This window comes from Lotus japonicus, chromosome 1 (genome assembly GCF_012489685.1).
Source record: "Lotus japonicus ecotype B-129 chromosome 1, LjGifu_v1.2".
NCBI lineage: Eukaryota > Viridiplantae > Streptophyta > Magnoliopsida > Fabales > Fabaceae > Lotus > Lotus japonicus.
In genome coordinates this window covers 87205375-87231407 of record NC_080041.1, presented here as the reverse complement: position 1 = coordinate 87231407, position 26033 = coordinate 87205375, and the positions used below count along the sequence as shown (strand labels likewise).

At 35.6% G+C, this 26033-nt stretch overlaps 4 protein-coding genes across 5 annotated transcripts; 2 read left to right on the top strand and 2 right to left on the bottom strand.

The window, feature by feature from the left end:
• Positions 1-3879: 3879 nt before the first annotated feature.
• Positions 3880-10054, top strand: LOC130727426 (protein TIFY 8). Of its 2 annotated transcripts, none has more exons than XM_057578554.1 (6): positions 3880-4582; positions 5537-5724; positions 5840-6282; positions 6393-6483; positions 8971-9196; positions 9709-10054. In XM_057578554.1, exons 1-6 carry the CDS (start codon positions 4378-4380, stop codon positions 9795-9797), a joined length of 1242 nt encoding a protein of 413 aa, XP_057434537.1. In that variant the 5' UTR covers positions 3880-4377; the 3' UTR covers positions 9798-10054. The 2 variants fall into 2 exon arrangements, with proteins under 2 accessions (XP_057434537.1, XP_057434538.1); XM_057578555.1 differs by having other exon boundaries at positions 3881-4582; positions 6396-6483.
• A 3003-nt stretch (positions 10055-13057) lies between these two features.
• Positions 13058-15270, top strand: LOC130727425 (gibberellin 3-beta-dioxygenase 1-like). Its single transcript, XM_057578553.1, has 2 exons — positions 13058-13620; positions 14634-15270. The coding sequence occupies exons 1-2, from the start codon at positions 13115-13117 to the stop codon at positions 15214-15216; spliced, it is 1089 nt and encodes a 362-aa protein (XP_057434536.1). The 5' UTR covers positions 13058-13114; the 3' UTR covers positions 15217-15270.
• Positions 15271-15501: 231 nt separating this feature from the next.
• Positions 15502-21778, bottom strand: LOC130727424 (uncharacterized). Its single transcript, XM_057578552.1, has 11 exons — positions 21573-21778; positions 21336-21483; positions 21006-21086; positions 20648-20761; positions 20337-20516; positions 19982-20061; positions 18760-18799; positions 18532-18639; positions 17134-17214; positions 16261-16383; positions 15502-15819 (listed from the first exon to the last, which is right to left on the bottom strand). Exons 1-11 carry the CDS (start codon positions 21728-21730, stop codon positions 15796-15798), a joined length of 1137 nt encoding a protein of 378 aa, XP_057434535.1. The 5' UTR covers positions 21731-21778; the 3' UTR covers positions 15502-15795.
• A 1240-nt stretch (positions 21779-23018) lies between these two features.
• On the bottom strand, positions 23019-25887 carry LOC130732173 (probable 2-oxoglutarate-dependent dioxygenase AOP1). Its single transcript, XM_057584281.1, has 3 exons — positions 25365-25887; positions 23906-24230; positions 23019-23444 (listed from the first exon to the last, which is right to left on the bottom strand). Exons 1-3 carry the CDS (start codon positions 25772-25774, stop codon positions 23199-23201), a joined length of 981 nt encoding a protein of 326 aa, XP_057440264.1. The 5' UTR covers positions 25775-25887; the 3' UTR covers positions 23019-23198.
• Between the last annotated feature and the right edge of the window lie 146 nt (positions 25888-26033).

Here is a 26033-nt window from a genome sequence, read left to right as displayed (position 1 = left end):
TGTTTTTAGTTTCTTTTTAATAGTATAGTATATATAGCACTTGTGTCCCGATTTCCATGATTCTCTGACTGTTTTCAATACTAGCATGACTTTGTGAGAATTGCTTGATATGTGCTATAAAAACTGAATGGTTCCATGACTGAAATTGTGATTGCACTCATTGATACCATGACTTGATATGATTGCATGATTTATTTGGAATTCTTGAAGCATACATGAAAATTACTTGAAATCAGGGAAATTTGAAACTTTTTAGCCTGTGAGGGAGTGTTCCTATACACTGTGAGTTGAGAGAACATCACTGAATTATATGGTTAACTTTGTTTGAGTCTCTTACGAACATTGGTTGCATGGAATTTATGGGAAAGGATCAAGGCATATTTTGTTATGTACAAATAGCTACTTAGCCAAATAGCCTACCTATGTCAATTAAAATCCATTTGCTACCCCTTTGAGCCTGAAAGTTGAAGATTTGTGTTTTGTTCATGATTATAACCCTAAACCTAAAAGAAAAACAATGACTTTCCTAAGCTTGATAGGCTAAGAGAGCATTTATTAATGAGGGTTTTATGCAAGTTGGGGGGAGAATGCTATTATGGTTTGTATATTGTGTCAATCTCTTTGTAAGTACTTTGAAAAATGTTCATGTTTATATGCTTCAAAATAAATCAAAAAGAAAAGAAAAGGAAAAGGAGAAAAAAAAAAGAACAAAAAAGAGAATAAAGAAGAGATTGATGAAAGATAAGGGTTAAGTTCAATTGAAAATGGTGAATGAGAGTTAGTTTAAAGCAAGTTGAGGGGAGTGAATATAATGAAAGTAAAGTGTGATTGCTCTCTTTTCTTGTTGAGTTTCTTTGCATATCCTGAAAAACCAAACTCTTTGAAGCCTAGCCTCATTACAACCCTATAAAGACCTTAGTGATCCTTGATTGAACATGTAGCTTTGATGATTGTGGAGACAAGTAACAATCTTGACTTCTGTGATTCAGTGATGTACATGAGCGAAACACTGACCTTGCCTGATTTACATGTTATATCTTGGCTTGATTGAGTGATTCCCTTATCAAGAGTAATTGATTGTATGTCTATTGAATTCCAGGTTGAATAAGTAGTTGTATTAATGTTATGCATTTTCTTGTGGGCATCATGTTTCTATTTTGGATCATTGATTCAATCCATGTGAGATCTTGCAAAGTGAGCTTTGAAAAAGTTTTTGTCATGCTTGTTTGATTTAAGTCTTTACCTTTTGTTTGAGGACAAACAAAGTGCTAAGTTGGGGGGAGTTGATAAGTGCCAATTTTACCTATTTTGATGAGAAATTTAGGCATTTATCCTTGTCAATTCATGATAAATCTTGACCAAATCTACTTCTTTTGATTAGAACTTATTGATAGATGAACTTTAGAATAGAATGTGCTTAAGTTTGATTTTCATCTTGATTTGTGTTGAAGGATTGAAGATTCAAGGAAGATGACAAGCTTTGGCAAGAAAAAAGGAGTTTGAAGATGTGTTGGGCGCCCAGCGGGTTGCATTGGCCGCCCAGCGCCCATGGCGGTTCCAGAAACCCAACCTTGAAGGAATCTGGCCACCCAGCGCCCAAAAGAGGCCGCCCAGCGCTCTGTACTGCTATTTTTCAATATAAAAAGCTTCTTTTAAGAATCTGGTGGAAAAACGGGATCAGAACAGAACCCAAACAGAGGGGAAACACAAGAGAAACATGGAGAGAGGCTTAGGAGGCTAGAGAAGATGCTTGGACATCGGATTCGGCGGCGAGACATCGCGACGGTTTTGGTTCTTCTCATTCTTCTTCTCTATTTGTAAAGTTATCCATGAAAATGGATAGCTAATCTCTCTTTTGTTGGGGTTTGATGTAATTGATTGATACTTATGTTTTCTATTTGATTCTCCTTGATATAAGTCATGTTCTTTGTTTATGAGTTAGTGATTCTCTCTTGATCTTCATGTTATGTTTTAGTTTGCGCACCTAGAACATATATGCTTGATTCGGCGTGAGAACGAGAGCTATATCGCCTAGAGTCCGAACTAGAGTTAATCACCTAATAATCCTAATTGCTAGACATAGAGTTAGGTTTGTTAGTCACTTAAACACCTAAGCTTCATGATAACTATCTTTCTTAATCATGTGAGACATCAATGTTTAGGATTAGAGAGTTATTGGTATCCACTCATGCGAGACATCGATGATGTAGGGTTGAACTAGTGTAGATGAGTCATAAGCATAGACTTGGTTGTATTTGAATCACTAGAAGGCACAGAGGTCATTCAATGAAATCTCATCCCAACAATTCCTCATACCTGTTGTTTCTCCGTTATTTTACTTGTTTTCATTTACTTTCATGTTCTTAAACAAACAATCAAACTATTGTGCAACCAACATTTAAGCTTGACAACTATTGAACGGCATAAGTATTACACCTCCCTGTGGATACGACAAAACCCTTTACTATACTACAATTGAGTCTTGAAAGATCCAAACGTAGAGTGGTAAAAAATCTTTCAACAATTAGTCACGTGAGACCCCTTTCCCCGTAGAGACTGGTGCCCAAATGACCAAAATGCATTAACCTCTCATATTATCAAGTATACATTTATATTACCATTAAAAAATTCGTTCATAACTAGCCTGCAATAACAAATTAAACTATACAATAAGGTAGTGACTAAGTACAAATTAAATGAGATGATTCTAAGTGATGATTTGATGCAATCAAATCTTCTCAGTTTGACAAAACATGTTTTTCGGTATAGTGTAGATTTGATGCAATTAAATCTCATATTCAACACAGTCGATTCTGATTAGATTGATAATATATGTTTCCTCTTAAACGTTCCCTAAAAAGTCATGTGTCGCCAACAATAGCAATTTTGGACCATAAATATTGAAAACATATTCAATGTAATGTCTTTGTGAACAAGTTAACATGTTGATATGCGAATGTGCAAGACTTTGATGAGACCCTTGACAACTATGAACTATGTCTCACACAAAGTAGATGTTGCGGGAGAGGTCATACATAGAGTTCCTTTAAGCTACTTATTATAAAGATCACGCTCATGAAAACCTGTACTCTCTAAGGAGATTCTAACGCATGGAAACACTCTTTAATGAAATTTCTTGTCAGTAAATATATAAGTTTAAAAACATTGGATAAATTGCACTCACCTCTCTCTTGAGGTTTATCATTGTTGCACTAATCTTCCCTTCATAATTTAACAAGATAATAACCACCCTTATTTTATTGAAAACATTGTACTAACCACCTTGAGGTTTAAAATTATTGCACTAATTTTCCCTAAATAATTATAACACTCAACACCCCTCTATTATTCAAAATAATATATAAAGGAGGAGAGTTCAATGCATTTAGCAAACTAGATAAAATGTCAATACAATAATGATAAATTTTAGGGAAGGTGAATGTAATTTTTCCTAAATCTTTAAAAAAAAATTGAGAGATTCTCACGGGAAAACCAATAATGCTCTTTTGTTCCAAATCTTTGCACCATATAAAATTTGAAAACCGAAGTGAGGTAGCCCCAAATCCCAAATCCAACTAAATTACAAAGCTAAACTAGTTTAAGTAAGTTGATTGCGTGATCATAGTTAGCATGATTGTATGTATTATATAAAATATAAATAGACAACAAGTCTTGGTAGTATATTTTAACAAGGAGAGGAGTAATGGAAAAGGAATCACATTCTAAACAGATCCCTCTCCCCAATTTGGACCATTATGAGATTCATAATGACATTTCAACATAACAATCACCTTATTTCTCTCAACATCTTCTTCCATAAATATCACAACAAATACTTCAATTTTTCTATCACTCGCTCACTACGAGTTGGATGTCTACGCTACGCGGATGTGTGTCGCCGGTCAATCATTTTCCTTTTCTAACACTCACTAACTGAGTTGGATGTCTACGCTATGCAAATGCGTGTTGCGTGTCAATCATTTTCCTTTGTTAAATACTCTCACTCTCACTCCAATGTAAGAAAGAAGTAAGACAAAGGTCACGAGTTTATTACATTCACTAATCTCCGGGCACGGTTTCAGAGAAATGGGAGAAGAACGACAACAAAAACAGAGACAGACATGCGCACATTAACACCAACAACAACAACAATTGGAAGAAACAAAGAGAGAAAGAACCTTTTGCTTTTCTCTTCACTCTCTCTCTCTCTCTCTCTGAAAAGAACTGATTGAGATTCTTTTCTCTCTGCCACCATCATCATCTTCATCATCATCTTCATTCTTCTTTTTATCCTTTTCCAGAGATCGTGCTGCTTCTGCTTTCAGCTTCTTCCCTCTCACTCTGTTGTTAGCGTATGCAGGGTGAGATGGGTATTCAATGGCGATGCTGAGAATGGCTCAGCCTCAACAGCATAACAATGACAGCAGTTTGAGCCAACAACACTTGGTCCTCCATGATTTTCTGGGCATGAAGCCCTCTGATGCTTCCCCTGATGTTAGGTTATCGGAGGTGACGCTTGCCGCCGCCGCCTCTTCCGCCGCTGCACGTGGTCCCTTTTCCTCCACCTCTGACACCGCTTCTGGTAAGTGAAAAAAAACCCCATTTGCTTCAACCTTCAAAATAAGTACTTTTCAGTTCAAATAATTGAAAAAAAAACTTTCTTTTAGGGACATTACCTCTTGCGGCTTGCCCATGAAACCCTTGTTTGGTTACTTTTGAGTTTTTTCCTGAATTGATTTAATGTTCTATATTCACCTTTTTTCACTTTCTGAGGGGTTTGTTTAGGGAGGTGAGTAATGGGGGTAAGGTTGGTTCTGTTGGTCTTTGTTTTCTTAGCATAAATGTCTTTGTGACTTTGTAGTAGTAATTTTTTTTTTTTAATTTCTCCCTTGAACATTTGGTCCTTCATTCTCTGATGTCTTAAAGACTGTTTTGATTTCAGTTCATTATTCTCTAACCAACTTTTCATGCATTCCAATGCACATTAAATAGAAGCAAAGTACTTTCAACTTTAAAGTAACTCAAATACAGACAGACTTGTCTTTCAGCAAGTGTGGTTTTAGGTAGTAGGAGTTGCTTCTTCTTTCTACTGGTATGCAATTATAGTATCAGGTTTTTTCTGTACTTTGTTTTGCTTTGCAGACTGCAGTGTGGTGTTTGGTTTGATTCTCTGTTTGTCTTCTACAAGTTTCACTCAATGTGATAATTGAGAGTGGGAGATTTCATGGAAATGCTGAATGAAAAGTTCTATTGTTCTGTGGACAGAAACTTTGTCATGCCCTGTCATGTGTGTGCAATGGGGATGATGATCATATGCTGAAAAGTTACATTTTTAGGTTTTTATCATAATTATTGTTATTGTGTTGTCTCTTTTTTCTTTTCTTGGTGTTTTAATCAATAAATGGGTGTTCTTAATCGGAAAAAATCTTATAGTTGAAAATACTTATTATTTATGGAAGTTTCCATTAAGGGTTATCGACTTATCGTTTCTTTGAATGTAATGCACTAATGTTTTTTCCCCTCATCAATTTGGTAGAAAAACAGGTAAGTAATCATCTCGAGGGAGTTCCGTACTATGGCCCGAGGGGTGATTTTTCTGGCACCGAGATAAGTAATAGACTGGTGGGAAACAAGAGAAGCAATTCCGATTCTACTTTTATGGGTTCCTCCAGAGATGCCTTCCAAATGGTCCCTGATTCCTTCCAAAACTCCCATTTGATGAAGGTTACTTTGAATTGTCACTTGATTCCTCTTCACCAATATTCTCAATAACCAGAAAAGGAAAAATCTTTAATTTCATCTTATCTTCTTTTATATTGTGAGTTCTGTTTTTATACAGGTTTTCCGGAATTCGGCTGGCGGAGATAAGTCTAGAAGGCCCAATGATGATGACGGGTTACTTGGTATGCCTTCACTGAAGCCATCTTCTGCTTCTCAGATATTTCAGCCTCCCACCAGCACCAGGATTGATGCTAGCAAATGGGAACGATCTATTCTCATGAACATTGGCTCTTCCGTGCAACATCCACTGCGTGGAGGGCAATTGACACCTTATGCACACCAAATGGCTTCAAACAGGATAAGGGATACCAATGCTGGTCCTTCCTATATCTCTCAGTCAGCTGCTGATGAAGGATCAAGAACTGGAATGAAGGGCCCTGGAATCTTAAGTTCTGTAAATACAACTGCTACTGCAGCCGAGAAAACTCCATCCACAGTGCTGCTTGGTGTAAGCAGGCCAAAGCCTCTACCTAATTTAATAGAATCATCGACACCTCCAAGGTAAATTTGTCGTTACAGTTGCTCAATTGCCCTCGGTTCTTTTATTTTCACTCCCCTTCACATTGGAAAAAGTAGAAGTTGCCTGACATTATGCATTTTGGTATTAATAGCAGTCAACATGGGCTGACATCTGCCAGCCGTCAGATGACTATTTTTTATGGAGGTCAAGCTCATGTTTTTGATGATGTCCACCCTCATAAGGTTAGATCGGATCTTCACATGGCTTATGGGTTTATTGCATTTCGTCAAAAAAGGCCTGAAATTAGTTTGTATTTGTGAATCATCACCGGAAACAATTTATGCCTTAAAATTTAGTTTGTGGTTTAGTCATACGTGTGATTTAACAATTGTTCTATCTACTACTAAAACTGCGGCGACAACATTTTTTTCCCCGAGCCCTACGGCAGCAAAGTTTTAAACTCATTGGAAGTTCTACTTTCATTCTTATTTTAATTGACAGACATGTGTGATATTCTAAGATCTAAGTTGATTTCTGTACCACGTTCATGTTGTGGTATCTACAACTAATTTTATCTGTTCATTGTACAATCTGGTGGCTGTGCTGAACCTGTAATAGATGATAAAAACACTTAGCAGCAACCAACAATAGTTTTGCTTAAGCTTTGGTTCCCAAAAGTTGTCTTTTTCTCTTACTGATTTGAACAATTATTCAAGTTCTGTTCTAGTCTTCCGGAGTACGCATTCTGCTGTTGTAAATGGAATATATTTGACGATTTTTATGGTTTTAGTCAAGGCAGTAGAATTTAAAGTTAGTTTATTTCATTCATCTGGGTGCAATAGCATTCTTCCACATGGATTTGATTGCCTATAGCTCTGTGCATGAAGCATGAATCCGTCAAGGAATTTGGGCTGGCATAAAAATAATAGGGTTGGCAATATTAGCAAAGATCGTATTAGATTTGCATGCAGATCGGACTAGGAGGTTACAGCATTTAATTGTTGTATGTTGTGTTGTTTGATGAAACATTAAATGTACTGTCCTGGCTTGGACATGGAGAAGGGCCAATGTTACCCTGTGTCTTGTTTTTTATGTGTTTGAGGTTTGATCATTTAATATGATATAAAATCATTGATATGGCTTCATCTTAACAAAAGTTTTTGGTTTAGTTGGTTTATAACATGATGTTGGAGCCTGCATGGCTTAAATAGTTTTATTCCATCATTGCTGTCCCTATTTGTCTAAATAATAAAAAAGTAAGTTGAAATTAAGCATAAGTCTGCACTTTGCGCCTTTCAAGTCCAAAGCACTATTGCATGAGCATGTAAGAGATGCAATTTAATATAAAACATTCACTTGCCTTCACCTAGTAGCTTAAACTTTTGGGATGCTTAGTTCATTTCAGTGTGCTCATTTTTGGCTACTCAGTTCCAAAACATGTTACTGCTAGTTTGCTACAATTTCCTCTTCACCTTTTAATCAAACCTTTCACTCTTGAATGTGAAGACCTGCAATATTCTATGGGACTGAATGTTAGGTGGTAAATAGCCTAAAAGAGAGTAAGTTTAGTGTTGAAAAGATGAGAATGTTCAGAAGGATAGGTGGTCAGGAACTCACGCCACACAAGACAAGATAGGGCTAGGTATGAAAGTATTAAGAGTGAAGGTTGGTGTAGTACCCATGGTAGAAAAGATGGTTGCATTTTTAAGGTGGCACAAGTAAGGAGAGATATTAAATGCATGGTAATCCAATAGTTAATGTAGAAAGAGACCGAGGAAAACTATGCGTCAAACCATTGAGTGAGATTTGGATTTAAATGGTATATCATTAAACATAGTTTATTATAAGACATCTATTATGCATGACCTCATCAAGTGTGGGAAAACTGTTTGGCCATTATGGTTGTTACTCTCAAATGTGATGGTTCCCTTAATCTATTATCACATTTTATATGTATTTTTTTATTCCTCTTCAATACTATTGCTTGAGTTTAGTCAAATATATTTTTTTAATTATCAATGTCAAAAGTTAGACTTTCCATAACTATAAATTTGGAGTTCACAAGTTTTATTTTTGACGCATCATATCAAATTAATTGACACCATTGATGACATGCCTTGATTCATGCAGTTTTTGAATAATTTTTTTTACGATTTGAGAGGTTGATAAGTTTCTTGTCTGCAATTTGTGCATAATTATAATGTTGGAGAATCCGAATCTTGTTTGCTAGTTTAAAATAAAAATCTAGTAAGTATCTGTTAAAATTTTATATCCTAAATTCTGATCTGGTTAGCTTTTGTGCAGTTATAATTCTTCTGTGTATCTCTAATAAATTTATTCACAACACCTATATTGTATGAAAACAATAACTATGTGGAGTGGCTACGTGGATCAAGCGATGTCATTGTGTTTTATCAAAAACCAAAATTTTGTTTAAACCATTTAGGGGAAAATCTCTTTTTAATAGTTTCTCCTATTGCTTTCTTCGGTCTGCTTCTGCCCATTTTGAAAAGTAGCTTGGTTTGAATATTAAGTTGTGATCATGCTATGATGTTCTTGGAAGTTTAAAAGAGCATATAGGCTGGCTTGGTCTTCAAAGCTGAAACAGAAGGTCTTTTATTTTGGATCATTCCACTATTCTGAAATTTTACGCCTGTGCAATTTGTCTGGTAGTACTGGTTTCAAATTTTTTTTTATCATGAATTCTTTATGCTCTTTGATGCATGCAGGCGGATGTTATAATGGCTTTGGCTGGGTCAAATGGTGGATCTTGGTCCACAGCGTTCTCGCCAAAATCTACTGTAAAGCTGGTTAATGATAGTAACTTACATAGTGGAGAAAATGAAACTGGTATGATAAGTAATGTGCCATTCCCACAGGAAATTCATGGGAAATTGTGTATTACCGGAAGTTCTAGCCATGCTGGGCTTGGTGATCGAGTATCTACACCAGCAGGTAAACATAAAAAGATTGTGCTTTGTTTGGTTTAGCTACTTTGAGACTCATGGCATCAGAGCCTACCATAGATTCGTTTATTGGAGACTGCCCATGTATGTGCCACCTGCAGATGTTCATTCCTGCAAATTCCACACTTCAAATCTCCAGCCCTGAGCGTGAAGGTGTGTGTTCTGAAGTCCTACATTATATGGCCAAAATAGTTCTTATAAAGGATAAATCAATCCCATCCATAAGCTAGCTTTTGGGTAGAGTTAAGCCAAACCAAAAATCTAAGTAGGAGAATACTGATCCTTCCTATCCCATCCTTGTGTTGATCTTTTACTTTTAGGCCTTGCTTTCTAAATTCAGTCCAATATTGCTCACATCGGTTCCTATAGACCTTGCTTGAACCAGCTCAAAATATTTTTCATGATTTTGGTTGTGACATGATCCTTAGGAAAATGCTCATCTTCTTAATGCCAGAGTTTCGTTTCTTTTGAACTGTACAATTTGTTATCCTTTGGTTGTAGGGGCACACCAAGGAAGCATATTTGCTAAAGATACAAGAAATCCGGGTCAACCAGTGGATCACAGTTCTGAAGACAAAAGAGCACATTGAATAGAGAGTTTGAGGCTGAGAGGTTTTTCTGTTTCTTCTATAAATTCGAAGGCTTAAGAGCTTCTCTTATTCTGGTTATTGCTGGATGTCATATCATTCCTCTTTGTCAAATTTTCTCCTGATCTTTCAACAACCCAAAATTTGTTATCTTATTTTTTTGTACAATATATGTTAGGAGCAAGAGTATGATCATGATGATTGTTTAAAAGGCCTAACAGATATATTAGCTAAGTTTATGAAGTGTTTCCATTTTTCAACGTTAAAAGTCTGATATTACTGTTTCTATACACCAGTCACCTTATCAGGAGAAGCAGCTCCTTATGGGAATACCATAAATGAAACTTGAGTTTAAGCACCTTGCATCTTTTCTACATCTTCTCATTAATGGGTATTTTATGCATTTATGCACCTTGCATCCAAAGCCTTTTAAGTCCGGGGTGACTTTTAGTGTGTTTGAGTAACAGTTGAATTAGCGTAAAAACACATTCATCTTAATCTATAAGTGTGTGTCTGCTTAAGGACATGAAGGTCCGATTTGGTCTGTTGAAGTTCATTGGAGTTGGCGCATTGGAATTGTAAATCACACTTGTGATGAGAAAAATGTGGAATTAACTTGTTGCTCGTCTCTTTGCCTAAATGAAGTCTAAGAAGAGTTTTGTTTATCTTTTTTGTCTCGAAGTAAGTATTAAGGTTGGTTAGTACGTACGCCAACAGGTATTCAAACACAGTATGTTTCTCAGTTTTCATTAAGAAAAAAACTTGGCTTTGCAAAACTTGACAAGAAGTATGGGCTGGGGTAAATTTCAGTTTATGTGACTTAGTAAGAGGGGACCATAAAAATCAATCGGTCTCGTAACCTTAATCTTCTAATCAATTGAGATTATTAATTGTTCTCATTTCTGTATGATTTTAATTCATAGTTTTTACTTTTAACCAAAAAAATGTTTTGAAAAATATATCAAGCTCTGGTGTAGATTCAAGCTGAGCAATAGACAGCTTGAGTAGCAGTAATGTTGTCAACCTCGAAGTCCTGCTGCACATAAAGACAAACACAGTCTCTGATATGACACTCTGACCTCATCAACCTTTTGTTATGTCATGCTGCAAATAAGATTCTTTTTTTTAAGGTTTCGTGGCTCAGCAGTTTTCGTTACACTTGCATAACATGTAAGATTGCACTAATCAATGAGGTCTCTGATTTTTCCTGCAAAAGATAAGCTCAATGACACAAATCCAACAGAGCTTTTGACAAATACTACGTTTCTTTTTGAATTTCCTATTGAAAATTCTGTTTTTCCTATTCATATTATATTCAATGGCTCAGATTTTAGCTTATCTGATAGTGCCTTAAAATGCGTGAAATCACGTTTATGCAAAGAAAAACGATTCATTCACCACTTAAATCCATCTCCATAGTGTGAGAGAAAAAAAAGTTAGAAATATAATATGTAATGTGATAGGAAAAAAAATATACATAAAATAAGTACGTGAACATAAAGATAATAATGGGATCGAGTTCACCTTACGCTTGAGGATAATTATTATACTACATAAGTTCACAGTTAATTCATAAATTCTAGTAGCGAAATTTAGGGATGGCAACGGGTAAGATCGGGTACGGGTTTTATAATTACCAAACTCAAACCCAAATCCCAGAACCCAAACCCAAACCCAAATACAAGCCCTCATGGGCGATAAAATGAAATACATGCCCAAACCCATTGGGTTTTGGATTTATCCGAAACCCAAACCCAAACCCAATACTTTTATAGAAAGAAGAAAATAGATTATTCATCATCATCATCCATCGCCAAAGTGAGACGACAATAGTTAGTTTAGAGTTTACTTTCTCAAACATACAAAAGTAGAATTAATCATCAAACACTAAGAACAAAGTTTATAAATATATATGTATGAGAGTTTTTTTTTGCAATTTAATGTTTCGGGTATCTTTGGGTTCGGGTTCGAGCGGATGTGGGCACGGATTTAACTAATACCAAACCCAAACCCATAAACTGCTACAGTAACGGGCAAAACTCAAATCCAGTCAACTCAAGTTTTATCCGTCAAATCGGATCGAATTCGGGCGGGTACCCATGGGTTTGGGCAAAATTGCCATCCCTATAGCGAATACACTTTAATTAATTATCTTAAAATTGAAATGTATTTTTGATAAGCAAAATATTTTAAGAGTATTTCTGCAGAAGAAAACGTCGTATATTGTAGCTCTATTATCTCACGCTAATGCCCTTTCATTGGTTAATTAATCCTACGATACAAGACAAATGCGTCCCTATTTTAGTCCAAAAGGCCAAAAGCGAACAAAACAAAACTGTGTCCAATCCATCGATATCACTACTTGTTTTTTGTTTCAAAAAAATAAAACTTGCACACCAATTCTTAAGTATTGAAGTCCTAAACTTATCACTTTCAAAAAAAAAGTCTTAAACATGAAGGAGTGAGAGGAAAAAAGTGAGTGATGCAATCATAACAAAGCTATGAAAAAGTTACATGGAGGAGGGAAAAGAAAAAGAAATTCATTGATGCAAATATTGAATGATACTATGATGATAAAAAAGGTTGAATATAGAAAGAGAAAAAAAAACCTTATAATTAAGGATTTTATAAAACAATCATTTTTTAAAGAGAAAAAAAATTAACGCCTTTGCTAGAGAAGTGAAAGAAAAAGAATTGAGGGGATAATAAGAATTATAGGTATAATATATGATAAAAAAATAGCAATAGAGAAAGCATAAAATGTAGTGTGTATCAATATTATATTAAAAATATCGACGGATTTTATGTTGACAGGTCTAACACAACCCTCCTCCGAGCTACGTAAACATAAGCGGAGTTGTGTATGTCAATACCGACCAATTAAAAAATTGAGACTGTTTTTTATTTTATTAGTAATGATACTTAAACCCTCAAATCATTAATATTTCATTAACATCTCATTACTCCTCTATTTCTTACATTTTATCACATCGGATCACATTCATTAAATATTTTTTTTCTTTCTTTCTCACTCTAAACCATTGTGAAGGTGTCCTCCATGTGTTTTCTTTCTTTATACTACTATACCTAGTAATCCTACAAGCTTTTCAGTAAATGTTGTGTCGTTGGTTCCTTCTCTTGTCATTTTCTACTATATATACCTTCCAAAATCACAAACGACACAAGTTAGTCCAAATAGCCACCCTTCTCCCAACTCATGTATACATCATTTTAACCTAATCTCGCATAATATTTATATTTCTAAACACACACATTCACTCACACACACTTAATACTATTATGATCTATCAATAGCTTGCATGTTCATCTTTGAGAAAATGGCCACTCTCTCTGAAGCCTATAGAGAACACCCTCTCAACCTCCATCACATTATCCCTCTGGATTTTTCTTCAGCTCCAAACTTACCAGAATCACACGCATGGTCACTATCTAAAGATGATCATGATGATGATTATCTCTCTAATTCCAATGGATCACCATCCATACCCATCATCGACCTCATGGATCCAAATGCCATGGAACTCATAGGCCATGCATGTGAAAACTGGGGTGCCTTCCAGTTGAAGAATCATGGCATACCCTTGAGTATCATTCAAGAGGTTGAAAATGAGGCAAAGCGCCTCTTCGCTCTCCCTGCTGATCACAAACTGAAGGCGCTGAGATCTTCTGGTGGCGCCACCGGATACGGCAGCGCTAGGATTTCACCATTCTTTCCTAAGTTCATGTGGCATGAAGGGTTCACCATCATGGGTTCTCCATCTGAAGATGTCAAAAAGATATGGCCGAATGACTATGCACGATTTTGGTAAGTACAATACACTACAATCTCATGCACTTCCATAATCCACGCAACGTGGATAGTTATATGTTCAAAAAAATTTGCTTAATTTTGCTAAGTTTCTATTGTGTTCCGCTAGGAATTTGGATCCCCTCATGTGTTAATCTCACATGATAAGGTCATGTGAATGATTTAGACCTTTAATTTATTTTTTAATGAAATCTGATGGTCAGTATTAATTCTCACACAATTTCAATTTTCTCTCTTTATATAACTTTTAAGGGTCCAGATTTCATTAAAATATAATTAATGGTTTAGATCTTTAACACATGAGGGAATCTTCTATCCTCTTAATGAAGCCATTGCTTGAATTTTTAGAATCCGTGATTTAGTTTCCACTCTCTCACCAATAAAATAATCAATGAAAGAAAAATAGAGTAGTTATTTTATCTAGCTATACGTGATTAAATTATATATACACCAAGGAAAATGATATGTAGCATCCGCATACTGCACAGATATTTAGCAGACACTCAGAATTAGATAATATATGTAAGAAGAGAGATATAGAGAAAAAAATGGGATATGCTTGCACTACTCGTAGGTTCAAGTATCATTATTGATATCCAAACTATCACGTGCCATATATAATAAATTTGTTTGCTTAAATGTCGTTTTCCTATGTATTTAAGCAGTTAAATAAAAGTATGGCAAGTACTCCACCTATATATTTCTATATATGCAAGTAAACTTCTAGTATCAAAAGTTGCATAAGTGCTTGATATTGTTAAGGTATTTTAATTTCTCAACCACCTATTAAAGCAAAACTTTATAACAAATTTAGCCAACGACAATACATAAAGAAAATTCACACCCTGTTTTTGAGCTCCACTTTGATAGAGAGAGAAATATAAGAGAGAAGTGAGAAATGTCATAGAAAAACCATCATTTCAAGTAATCAAATTGGATACATGTCCTACTTACGTATACTTACGTAGGTATTAAAAACAAGCTAATTGAAAGTTTACGTAAATGTGCAGTGACTTGATGGAGAATTATCAAAAACAAATGAAGGTCCTAGCGGAGCAACTAACACGCATGATGTTAAACTTCTTGGACATTAGCAACGGAGAAAACAAGTCCCAGTGGGACATTGGTTCATCAAGCAACATGTGTGGAGTTGTTCAACTAAACTTCTACCCACCCTGCCCCGATCCGACCCGAGCCATGGGTCTAGCCCCGCACACCGACACCTCCCTCTTCACCATCCTTCATCAGACCCAAACCGCCACCGGCCTCCAAGTCTTCAACGAAGGAACAAAAGCCTGGGTCCCAGTGCACCCGCATCGTAACCTTCTGGTGGTTAACACAGGTGATCTCTTCCACATCATGTCAAATGCGAGGTTTCGTTGTGCGCTTCACCGTGTCACTACAAACAAGACCGTGCAGCGTTACTCGGTGGCTTATTTCCACTGTCCACCGTCGGATTACGTGGTTTCTCCGCTGGTGGGCGGTGTCAATAACAGTGTTGCTCGATTTCGTGGGGTAACTGTGAAGGAGTATGTTGGGATTAAGAGCAAGAATTTTGGGGAAGCACTGTCTTTGATTAGTACCTCAAACTAACATTTTGTGCTTCTTTATCTAGATATATATATCAATGCTAGTTTTTGTTTTTTCCTTGCGAGTATTGGTTAAGTATTAGGTAGAGATTGTGGTGGATCAAAGTAACTGTGGGTTAGGAAAATGTCATGCATGGTAATGGTAGGAATGAATGAATGACTAAGAACAGTTTTACATCAATCTAAGTGCATATATAGTTGATTGATACCTCCTATGAACTGTTGGCAAAATTTAAGCACACGTGGAATTGTCAAACCTGGTGTCGCGTCATTGGTATGAAGACAAATGTATGTAACTGGCACGTAAATATTCATTTTTGTCGCTCAAAGTGATCCTACATGTCTCGAACATGATTAATTCAGTGGAAGATACATGTAGTTCAAAAAAAAAGATGGAAAGCTAAAGCGAAAACATCAAAACACAATCACTGCAACTTCATGCATCAAACAGCAGATCATCTTCTTGTTCAACCATCACCATGATATTAAGAGTTTGGGAGGAACACAACCAGGCTTCGATGGCGATACAATAATTTGACCGACTCAATCGAAAAGACTCAACCGCAAAGATCTCGGTAATTTCTCACTTGGAACTTTGACACTTTACCTGGACATTGAAGAAACTACTTAATAAATAAAAAATCCAAAGCCATAAGAATTACAGCCGGTAATATTAGAGTATAATGAACAAAGTTTCCAGCTAAAAGCCCAATTCGGGAATCAAATTCTTAAACTAAGGCTTCACACGATTATCATGGCAAAGGAGTAGTTAAGGTGTCATGCTGGGTTTTCTGAATGGAAAGAAATAAATGCAATGAGAGAGATTTGTTTTTCTCCATGAGTTTACCCTGCTCAACTTGCATTAACTAATCAAGACTAAAAAGAACTTCTGGATACCAGTTTTTCATCCAGAAAAATGCAAATATCAACTAGAGATTGAGGGAAAGGATCCATATGAAGATTAACCCTTTGCAGAATTGGCACAAAATTTCACCAAAAAGCTTAACTCTTCCATCCGATGAACAGGGAAGAGGGCAAAAAAGCTTACCTGAAAAGCTTTCATCAAAGAATAGCAGCGCTTTTGCTCACCAATTGCTGCAGCATACCTATCCTTCAAATCATTACGGATTTTCTCTTCTTCTTGAAGACCCACTTGAACCTTTTCTAGTTTCTGCACATATGTACAACAGTTAAAATTCTTAATCATAGAAAGCACATTCATAAACTATTGCTGGTTTGGAAAACCATTCATTTCAGTTGTCGTGAGTTCCAATAAGAAATAAACATAACACGTAAACCAAAATGAAAACGGGAAGTAACATACTTCTCCATAAATTTAAAGCACATTTACTTTTGACAACTACAAAACAAACAGACTCTAAGGCTGTGTTTGCTTTTCCGTTTGAGATCACATTTGAAACATTGGAATTCCCAATCTCACTTCCCAATACACGAAACGTGGAAGAGACTTTATGGATCCATTCACGTTCAGTTCAGTTCAAACTTAAACGTAAAAACAACTTGGCCTAAATTGTTAATTTCCACCCCAAAAAGAAAATATATATTCATCTACAATAAAAATATGTAATTTTCCACAAAAGCATCATGAAATCAAATATGGATTTAATAAATTTATTATCAAAATAATAATCATGAGAACGAAAGTGATAACCTATGCCAATTGGTCAATACAGAAAAGAAAAAAAAAAGGGATTACGCTAGACACTTTACGCATTTATGAAGCCCAGGTAGTCCAAAATTGCTTCAGTATTGATATCACATTCATACCTATATCCGATACGGCAATACCGATGTAACTAATCAGATTGTTCAATGTTCCTAGAATTCTTGATTCAGATCAACACAAGCTGCAGTTAACTCTTCAAAATTTATCATTTACGCATGCTAGGAAGTAGATTACCTGTTGACTTCCATTGACAATTCCTTCCATGGAATGAACAAGTCTTATACGACCATCAGTGCTACTGAAGGCGTCTTGAAACTGCAAAAGCAGGTGAAGAAAAAAAGGAGACAGTTAAAACGTGTTCATAAACCATTCAAGAAACACATTTTTTTCTTAACAAATAAGGGGACAAATAAGCGGATCAAATGTTAAGACAAAACAGTTTTTGTTCCCTGCCAGAATAAACCTCTCAAAGAAAACTTGTGCCAGAATATACTGTAGATTCTTATTGACATTGTTAAAAAGATGTAATAAAACCATTCATGCCTTCACTCAAACATTTAAGATAGCTGATTCATAACAATGCTTGCATCCATCATTCTTCAAAATGAAAATTAAATTTCAGCACTTGGTAAACTATAGTAGGTTAGTGCATTATCCATGCTTCAAGCCCAAAAAACTTACATGAGGGGGTATTTTAAGAGATATCAGATATCATAAAACTTTTCATTTAGATAGTTGGTTTATGATAGACATATCATAGAACTAGCTTTTTGTAATTGAAAAAACCAAAATATATTAAGATATTTCATCATGTAGTATCAAAGTTTCTAATGTATATAAAGATAGCTTTGACAGAAACAAGTTCAAGAATTCATATTGTTAAAATTATATGGTTTAGGTAGAGAAAAAGGACGAAAGAGAAAATGAATACTAAATACAAGATTATTGATATGGTACGTGAGAATATTGTAAAAACAACTGACCCAATGGTCTTACTTTTTATTACTAATCATTAGGTCAAGTTAATAGTGCAGTAATACTAGTCCCAACTCCCAAGCCTACTAAGGCTGTAAAACTACTAGTCAAAATCACATGAGGAAAGAAGGAAAACTAATCATAGGATAAAACTCATTAGATTGCTTCCCCAATCTATCATAGCAGAACAATATATCTTATCCTACTCTATCTTAACAGAATCATAATAGTAATCTATAACAGCAGAACATATCTGAATATATCTCACCAATTCATAAAAAAACGATTGTGATTCTTAATGCAGCCAAGAGTTTAGAGACATAAGTTTCACCATAAAAGGTTTGAAGTTAAAAGAATTAGGCAGATGCAATGAGAAAAAATGCACAAGATCAATAAGGAATATGCAGGCAACAGGAAATACCAATTTGAAAATTAACTACCAAAGAAAATAAAACTTAACAAAGAACAAAAGGACAAATCAGAAGCAAGGACATAACATTTGACCTGCGGAAGAACTGAGCACATATACAAGTACAAGGATAATTGAATAGGTGCAACGATTATTTATCTAACATTTAAAAGAACACTCACAATGAAATCACTAAAGCAAATGCTAACAAAAAGTTTACAGCATACTCCTTATTCTCCAATGAATACCTGTGAAATAATAGAATTTAATAAAGATGTTTCCTTTAACATCATTTCTTTTATTTCCAGAAGAGCATTGTAGGTAGCATAGTATTTACGGGTTTGTCGATGTTTTCCCTGTTCATTGGCAGATACCAAGGACATGATTAGAACAAGAATAAGTATATCTGAGTAACTAACAATAAAAATTATTCTCTCCCCTTCATAATAAACACTTTATCTATACAATTTACAAACCTGGATTTGATCATTTAGTTCTGAGAGTCGGCTCTCGTACCTGCACAGACATGAATAAACAAGATCTTTCTCAGAAAAGCTATATTTGGGACACCTAGGTTTCACATTCTCATCAAACCCATCAAACATGTATGCCATTGCTTTCCTCTCTTCCATATACTATCTCTTCAGTTATTTTATATTAGTTTTAGTTTTTTCACATTACACATTCCATTTCATCTTACACAAGTGTACGTTGCACGGAGATAACTCCCAGATGAAGAAATATATTTTAGGGACTAGTACGATTAAGTAAAAGAAATTGAAAAGAAAACTTCACATCCAATAAGAATGAAATAGAGGATTAATCAGGGATGTAGTTTCTTTCTATCAAACTCCTGTCCTATCCACTTTTAAGCATTGTTGTCTCTTTTTATCCAATAATCAAACCTCCATTAAGGAAATAAAGACTACAGTTTAATATAAAAATTATATTAAATTATAGAGATTTTCACCTAGTCTCTATTTTCCCTGTGTTGAATTGAAAGTGAGTTCTAATTTCACAAAATTGGAATCAAGTCATGCACGTAGTCAACTCTATCCAACATAGAGTGTTAAGGAGTATAGGGGCATTATAAAACATGTGAAATAAAATTTGAGAGAAAATATCCTGGATGAGTTTCAGAGGCATATAACTACCAAGTAAACGTGTCAAATAACCACTTATCCCAAAAGCTTAAGCTTTTGGGTAAAGGCCACATCAATGGTTTTATATTATATTCTAACACGCCCCCTCACGCAAGAGCCTTTTTGGGCTTGAAGCGTGGATAAATGCACAGACTCACCTACCATGTGCTTAATTAAATTCCACTTTTTAATTAGAAAGTGAGGGGAGCAAGGATCGAACTCTAGACCTCTCGGCCATAGATGCTCTGATACCATATTGGAAAATAATAGGTAAATGCTGTTCTGTTTTATTCCTCAGCCAAAGGCTGGTATTTATAGAGAGGATACAATTATTACTCCTTGAATTAAGGAGAGAATTACTACTCCTTGAATTATGGAGAAAATTATTACATATAAAAAAGTCAATAATAGAATCTCTAAAATTGACTGGAAAACAATAAATACTGATATATTTTCCAACAAAACGATATATTCAACTTCATTGAGCAAAGAGTTTTAAGGAGCATAAGGAGGTTGGAAATAACATACAAATAAAAGGGGAAAGAAACAAACATACTGATTGAGTTCTGATTGGCATGGTAGGTCATCAATCTGTCGTCTTATTACTACTATATCCCTTAGTCTAGCTGCAAGTTTCTAACAGAAAGGGAAAAAATAATGGAATTAGCAAGGACCAAGAACTAATAAAAGGAAGTGTATGGTTTTAAATTGGCATTCCCAATCCAAATTGCAGCCGCAAGATTGCAGTTTGGAAGGTTTTTGCAATTGCATCTGCGATCACATAACCCGCAATTTCAGTGATTGCAGCACAACCGTGACCCCAACCACAGTTTAAAGCTTAAAACACCAAGTGTCACAAAATGAGAATATAAAAGAACAGGAGACAAGACCACTAATTGAAATTATTTTACCTTTTTCATCAAATTGATTTTTTCAAGTGATTCACTCAGAGATTGATGTAGCCCATCAGGTAAGCTCTGGCTGTCAGTGTCATTTTCCCTTTTCCTCTCTAATTCACTAATCTCAGCTTGAAGTTCAGAATGTTTGGAATCACGGTTGAACAGAAAGCGACTTTCCTGCCTTTCAAGATCCTGAACTAATAGTTAATAGCATGAGCAACACATATTATTCAATTTTACAGTAATTATAATTGAAAATTAGTTAAATCACATGCACTATAGTGCAAGTTTGAAACATTAACAGTTAAAAAGAAATAATTCACCTTCAAAGACATCATTGAAGATATCAACTTCTGCACCCCAGAATCAACACCCTCCTTACTTATTCTCTCTCGTAGCTGATCTAATTGCTCCACAGCATTCATCTTCCGGTGATTCTATAGTGCAAAGAATAATGAATAGCGAAGCAAAATAAGTCCATGGAGAACATAGAGGTATATAGTGCACAGGATAAGGATATAGCACAAAGAAATAAAGCAAAAGACCAATTTCTGCTAATGTTAAAGCTAAAACTAACAAGCAAAGAAGATTAGAAAACAGGAGAAGTGGAGGGGGCAAAAAGGCATTATATCAATAGAAAAGAGCCAGCTTCATATCTAACATCTTATCCATCTCACCAACCAGTTCATCCAAATTGCCACTCAATGCCTCTATCGAAGTTCCATGCTCATCCACTTCAATAGCATTCTCAGCATCACACACCTATGGTTCCATAGATTACGAAAAATCAGCACTGCATTTAACAAGTATTAAACACAAGGTAAATCAGCAGAAATGTTAATACAAGCATATTCTTCTGCTACTACTATTACTAAATAATCCAAATAACTCAAACACCATACTCATAATTGAATTTTCATCTACTTCATTCTCATCAAATATGTAGATAAGCAATCAATTCCTTCATTTTAGGATCAGAAATGGATGGATATTGAAGTTTCAATTCAATACCTCATTGACATGATGCGATGGAATGCGTGATGTGAGCCACTGAACAACAGGAAGAAGAGCTTCAGTATCAAGATCTCGAATATGGGAGGGTAGAAGAAGGTGCGGGCATCCTACTAGTCTCAACGAGTCCTCGATACTCTCATCGTATCTGCAAGCCAACGGAGGAGATTTCACAATTGAGCGCAGAGGAAAACCCTAATCAATTTGATTAAGAGGAAAGGAGAAAGAGATACTTGCATTGCGGTGGTGGTGTTGGCGTTGAGGGCGGCGACGGCCCAAGAGATGCCGCCGGCGATTATCTGAGACGGCGGTGCATCGGACTCGACGTAGCCGGCGGCGAATAGCAGGTCCAGAATCGGCTGAAGAGATGAATTTGAGTGGTTGTGTTCCGCCATCACTCGCTCTGTTTCTTCTTCTTCTTCCCTCCGCACTACTTTGAGAATGCCGCCTCAGTTGAAATTATATAATTCAAGTCATGGATTTTAATTCTAAATTTTGAAAAAAAATTAAGTTAATTTTAAATTTTATAACTTCAGTTTTACTTTTTTATATAACTGTTACCAACCTTATAATTCAACCATGGTGTCATTACTCACAAAGGAGCGTTACTATTCTCTGACATCATTTATATACTTTTATTGTACGAAAGTCTTTATCGTCACTTGGCCACCTCAACTCTCGTTGTTGTCATTAACACCATCCATCCAACTCACTATTTTCACATGATACGCTCCACCAACTCCACCAATGTCACCACTTGATATCGTTGTCGACTTGTCGTTGTGAAGCTCTTAGGTAATAATGACTTTTGGCGAATGGTGTTAGAAGGTGCACAACTATAGAATGTAGGGTGTTGGTAGGTTTTAGGCGACAGTGACAAAGAAATGGTGGTAAGTGATGGGGAGTAGTTGTGAACAATTGGTGTGTCATGTTCACGGTGGTGACGGTGAGAGGTGAGGGATGTCAGGTGGTCACAATCAGGGCCGGCCCTGAGCTTGTGCAAGTAGGCCCACCGCCCAGGGCCTCCGAAAAGAAGGGACCCAAAAATAAAATTCCCAAAGGCTACGGTTTTTAACGTGTTGCCTAAATATTTTAGCAACAACTTAAAAACCGTAGCTTTTTGTGAGACCTGGGTTCTACCCACACCAAGAGGCAAACCGTTGCCTTTTCAGACTTTTAGCCACGGTTTTTTGACTGTGGCACATGCCCGTGACCTTTTCTCCAAAAACTACCCCACTTTGCTAAATAATTTTTTCGACCCCTTTTTGCTAAATAAATATTTTTTTTACATTATTCAGAAAGAAAATCTTAAACTTTTCAAAAAAAAAAAAAATAAGATTGCCCAGGGCCTCCAAAATGTCGGGACCGGCTCTGGCCACAATAGTGGTTGAGAGTTCCAACTGTTGTAGGTAGTGGAGGGCATTGGGAAGTGGCGATGATGGAACGTGTTAAGTAGTAAGATAGTGTTGTAGGATAATTGGGGCGATTGTAGTTGAGGGTTTGAGCAATGGTGGTAATAGAGGGTGTAAGGGGCGATCATGGTTAAGGCGTTAAGTGGCATTGTGGGGTGAAGGGTGGCGGCAATAAGGGGAGTACTATAAAAAAAAACAGCAACAACAATTACAATAATATATTAAATTCTTTCAATTTTTTTAATAATATAAAAAATAAAAGTACAACTCATAGCGACACACATATTTTTATAAGCCATAGCGACACACATAATTCGCAATTAAATAACAAATAAGTGGAGTTATTTCTTATGTGAAAGTTCTTGAGACGAAATATTCTCCACAACATTACATATAGGAAGTTCTATATATAGCAACCCATGCTACTGCCTTGCTTCTAAACAGAGATTGATCAAACACCTGCAAATGCTTCAAGTGCATCTTCTTTGAGAGTTGAGACATGATACTTGAAGTACTCCCCATATTTGAATGGCTTGTAACGGAGGGGATGCATTTTATCATCCACAAGCTCACGAGGCACCGCAACGACCATCTCATCCTTTGGCATAGCAAAAAGTCCAAGAGAGTACCTCTCTTTATCTCCTCCATTCATCACCACTCTATGCATTGCTGCATGAATCCTTCCATTGCTCCAAGCCTATTCATTAGTTATAATCATCATAATCACAATTATTTGGTAAACATTCTCCTAGGATACCAGTTCATTATAGTTAAGAGCCTACTTTTAGCTAATGTGCTTAGTAACCAGACAATGTAAAAACAAGGGACAGAACCAAACAAATGGGTTTGGGGAGACGAAAATTTAGCATATTAGAAAATATCAACATATGGTTAATAAGAGAAGGGAGTGGGAAAATTTTCCAAGGGGGAAATTTAACATTTGAATATTATTCTGTTAAGAAATTTTTTCTCGGTAAGCTCCTCTGCATTGCACATTCAATCAGAATTCATTATTTTCCCAATAATAAATAATTTAAAGTAAGAAAGTACCAAAAAAAAATAAACATGATAAGATATGATTGAAATATGTGTAGTTGCTGCATATATATTAGTTAATATGAGAAGAAGACAAAAGCAATCCACAATTACATTTATTACCTTCAAAATGTCTCCAACAAAGACCACAAAGCCATTCTGAGGTATCTTGAATTGAGTCCACTTGCCTGTTTTGGTGAGCACCTCTAGACCTTGGACATCATTTTGGCATAGAATTGTTAAGGTGTTTTTGTCAGTGTGAGGTACCAGGGCAACCTCAGAGTTCTTCTCAGGAACTTTGTATTTCATCAACCTTAAATTGCTAGTGCTTGTCATGTTTTCAACATCTGAAATGTAATGTTGTGGGAGGCCATAACCCTCCAGAATCATCTTCATGAAGATGACACATAGTTCTAGCAACTTTGAGCTCATGGACTTCATTGCTTCACTGCATATATACCATCATGCACAGCCCAGCCCACAAAGAAAATAAGAATTTAAAAGAAAAATACATGTATATGGCAAAAAAAAAAGAGAAATACATGTACATAAATTTCACTCATTTTGATGTTGCTTGTTATAAGCTTATTTAATGTCTAACAAATTCTTGAAAGAGAAGGTTGTTTCGATCTGACGAACATGCCTCGTAACGTGAAATTTAACGTTTTGTGGTGATAAAACTACAAAATGTGACAAAGCTTGTTACTTTAGGGGTGATGAAACCCGTTCTTTTTTGTTATATTTTCCGAGTTTCCTGCAAAATTTTATCCTTTAGGAACTACTTTAATTATGCACTGTTCATGCCTTGAAAAACTTACAAAATATTCATCAGCCATCAGTTATATTTAATCCCATAATCATAAATTTGTATTGTCAGATTTAACCAATAACTACTATTAAACATTTAATCTATAAATTGATAAAAAGAAAAATGAAACAACTCATCTGATGAAATAGAATGGATATAATTAAGCCCCTAATAAATATGGTATTGCATGTGTTATATAGGGGGATTAGCGGCTACTATACATAATGTAGTAATTTAATCAAATTCAAGAGTTTAAGTCAAAATCAATTAACAATAATCATTTCAAAAAAAAAAAAACTAATAATAAACCATGGTCAATCAAGCAGATTTTTTTTTCCAGGGTATCTCTATAGCCGGTAATCCTAAAACTAATCACCTGAGACTCTATAGCCAAATATTTGCACAGCTAATTATAAGAAAATGGGCTAAAATTAAACCACAACATCAAAACCATGATATTTGCAAACTCAATGTTTTTGTTAAACTTAATTGGCTTTTGACAAGTACTATAGCCTCACAAAATGGTATATAGCTGTGTTAATGGAGCAAATAAAGAGAAGATGATAATAATGTTATTAGTAATAATGACAATAATGGTAATAAAAAGGGTAAACATTGTTGTTTTAGTATATGTAAAATGGATAAAATTCATTTTAAAACTCGTATTTGGTGGCTTATTTTCTGAACAAATCTCACTTAAATTATTGACATGATCCTTTTTTATAAATAAAAAAGAATGATTACTTTAGGGAAATGAGAAAAATAAAATGATACCAGAATGTTGGGTTTCCTTGAGACCACATGAGATCAGTAAAGGCTCCAGACATAACTTGTAGATGAGCATCATCAATCCCAAAGCTTTCACATAGGGGAATGACTGGACACTTGCTCAGATAGCTCCTATAAGGCTTAGGACTAATGTGCTTTTGTTTGGTTTCTTCAGGCAGATCAAACAATGCTTTCATCCCCATGAACATTTCTTCACACACACCCTTTGAGATTTCATCACACATAAATAGGAAGCAACCATGACTCTCACATGCTTCTCTCACTTTCTTGCTCATATTTTTCCACTCATCACCCCTTTCTGCTAATGGCAGTCGACCCCTACAAAAATCCAGACATGGGATCATCTCGCTCTCATTACCCATTCCCCTTTCTTCTCCTCTCTTTTGCTCTCCCATCTATGGATTGCTCTTACGTACCCAAGGTTTCGCTATATATAGCCGGCTAGTTACACGATAGCTGCAAAAGTAAAGGAAAATATATAAATAAAATTTATTTATATTAATACACAAGGAAACTCATGGAATAAAAGTGACAGCTGGTGGTCGAAATTCCCTTATATAGAGTAATTTTTTGACATTTATTGAATAGATCACTAAGCTATATTGATTTGTTTTTAGATAAAGGAGACGGACTCAGTACTCCAAAGCACAAAAA

Excerpts from the sequence above, each read along its gene's own strand:
- LOC130727425 (XM_057578553.1), top strand. The coding sequence starts at position 13,115 with ATGTTCATCTTTGAGAAAATGGCCACTCTCTCTGAAGCCTATAGAGAA. Across the intron at positions 13,621-14,633 it reads AATGACTATGCACGATTTTG|TGACTTGATGGAGAATTATC; the intron begins GTAAGTACAATA and ends GTAAATGTGCAG.
- LOC130732173 (XM_057584281.1), bottom strand. The coding sequence starts at position 25,774 with ATGGGAGAGCAAAAGAGAGGAGAAGAAAGGGGAATGGGTAATGAGAGC. Across the intron at positions 24,231-25,364 it reads CAAGGAAACCCAACATTCTG|TGAAGCAATGAAGTCCATGA; the intron begins GTATCATTTTAT and ends GTATATATGCAG. Across the intron at positions 23,445-23,905 it reads TTGTTGGAGACATTTTGAAG|GCTTGGAGCAATGGAAGGAT; the intron begins GTAATAAATGTA and ends ACTAATGAATAG.
- LOC130727424 (XM_057578552.1), bottom strand. The coding sequence starts at position 21,730 with ATGGCGGAACACAACCACTCAAATTCATCTCTTCAGCCGATTCTGGAC. Across the intron at positions 20,062-20,336 it reads AAATCAATTTGATGAAAAAG|AAACTTGCAGCTAGACTAAG; the intron begins GTAAAATAATTT and ends CCTTTCTGTTAG. Across the intron at positions 17,215-18,531 it reads TAAATTCTATTATTTCACAG|TTTCAAGACGCCTTCAGTAG; the intron begins GTATTCATTGGA and ends CTGCTTTTGCAG.
- LOC130727426 (XM_057578554.1), top strand. The coding sequence starts at position 4,378 with ATGGCGATGCTGAGAATGGCTCAGCCTCAACAGCATAACAATGACAGC. Across the intron at positions 4,583-5,536 it reads CACCTCTGACACCGCTTCTG|AAAAACAGGTAAGTAATCAT; the intron begins GTAAGTGAAAAA and ends TCAATTTGGTAG. Across the intron at positions 5,725-5,839 it reads AAAACTCCCATTTGATGAAG|GTTTTCCGGAATTCGGCTGG; the intron begins GTTACTTTGAAT and ends GTTTTTATACAG.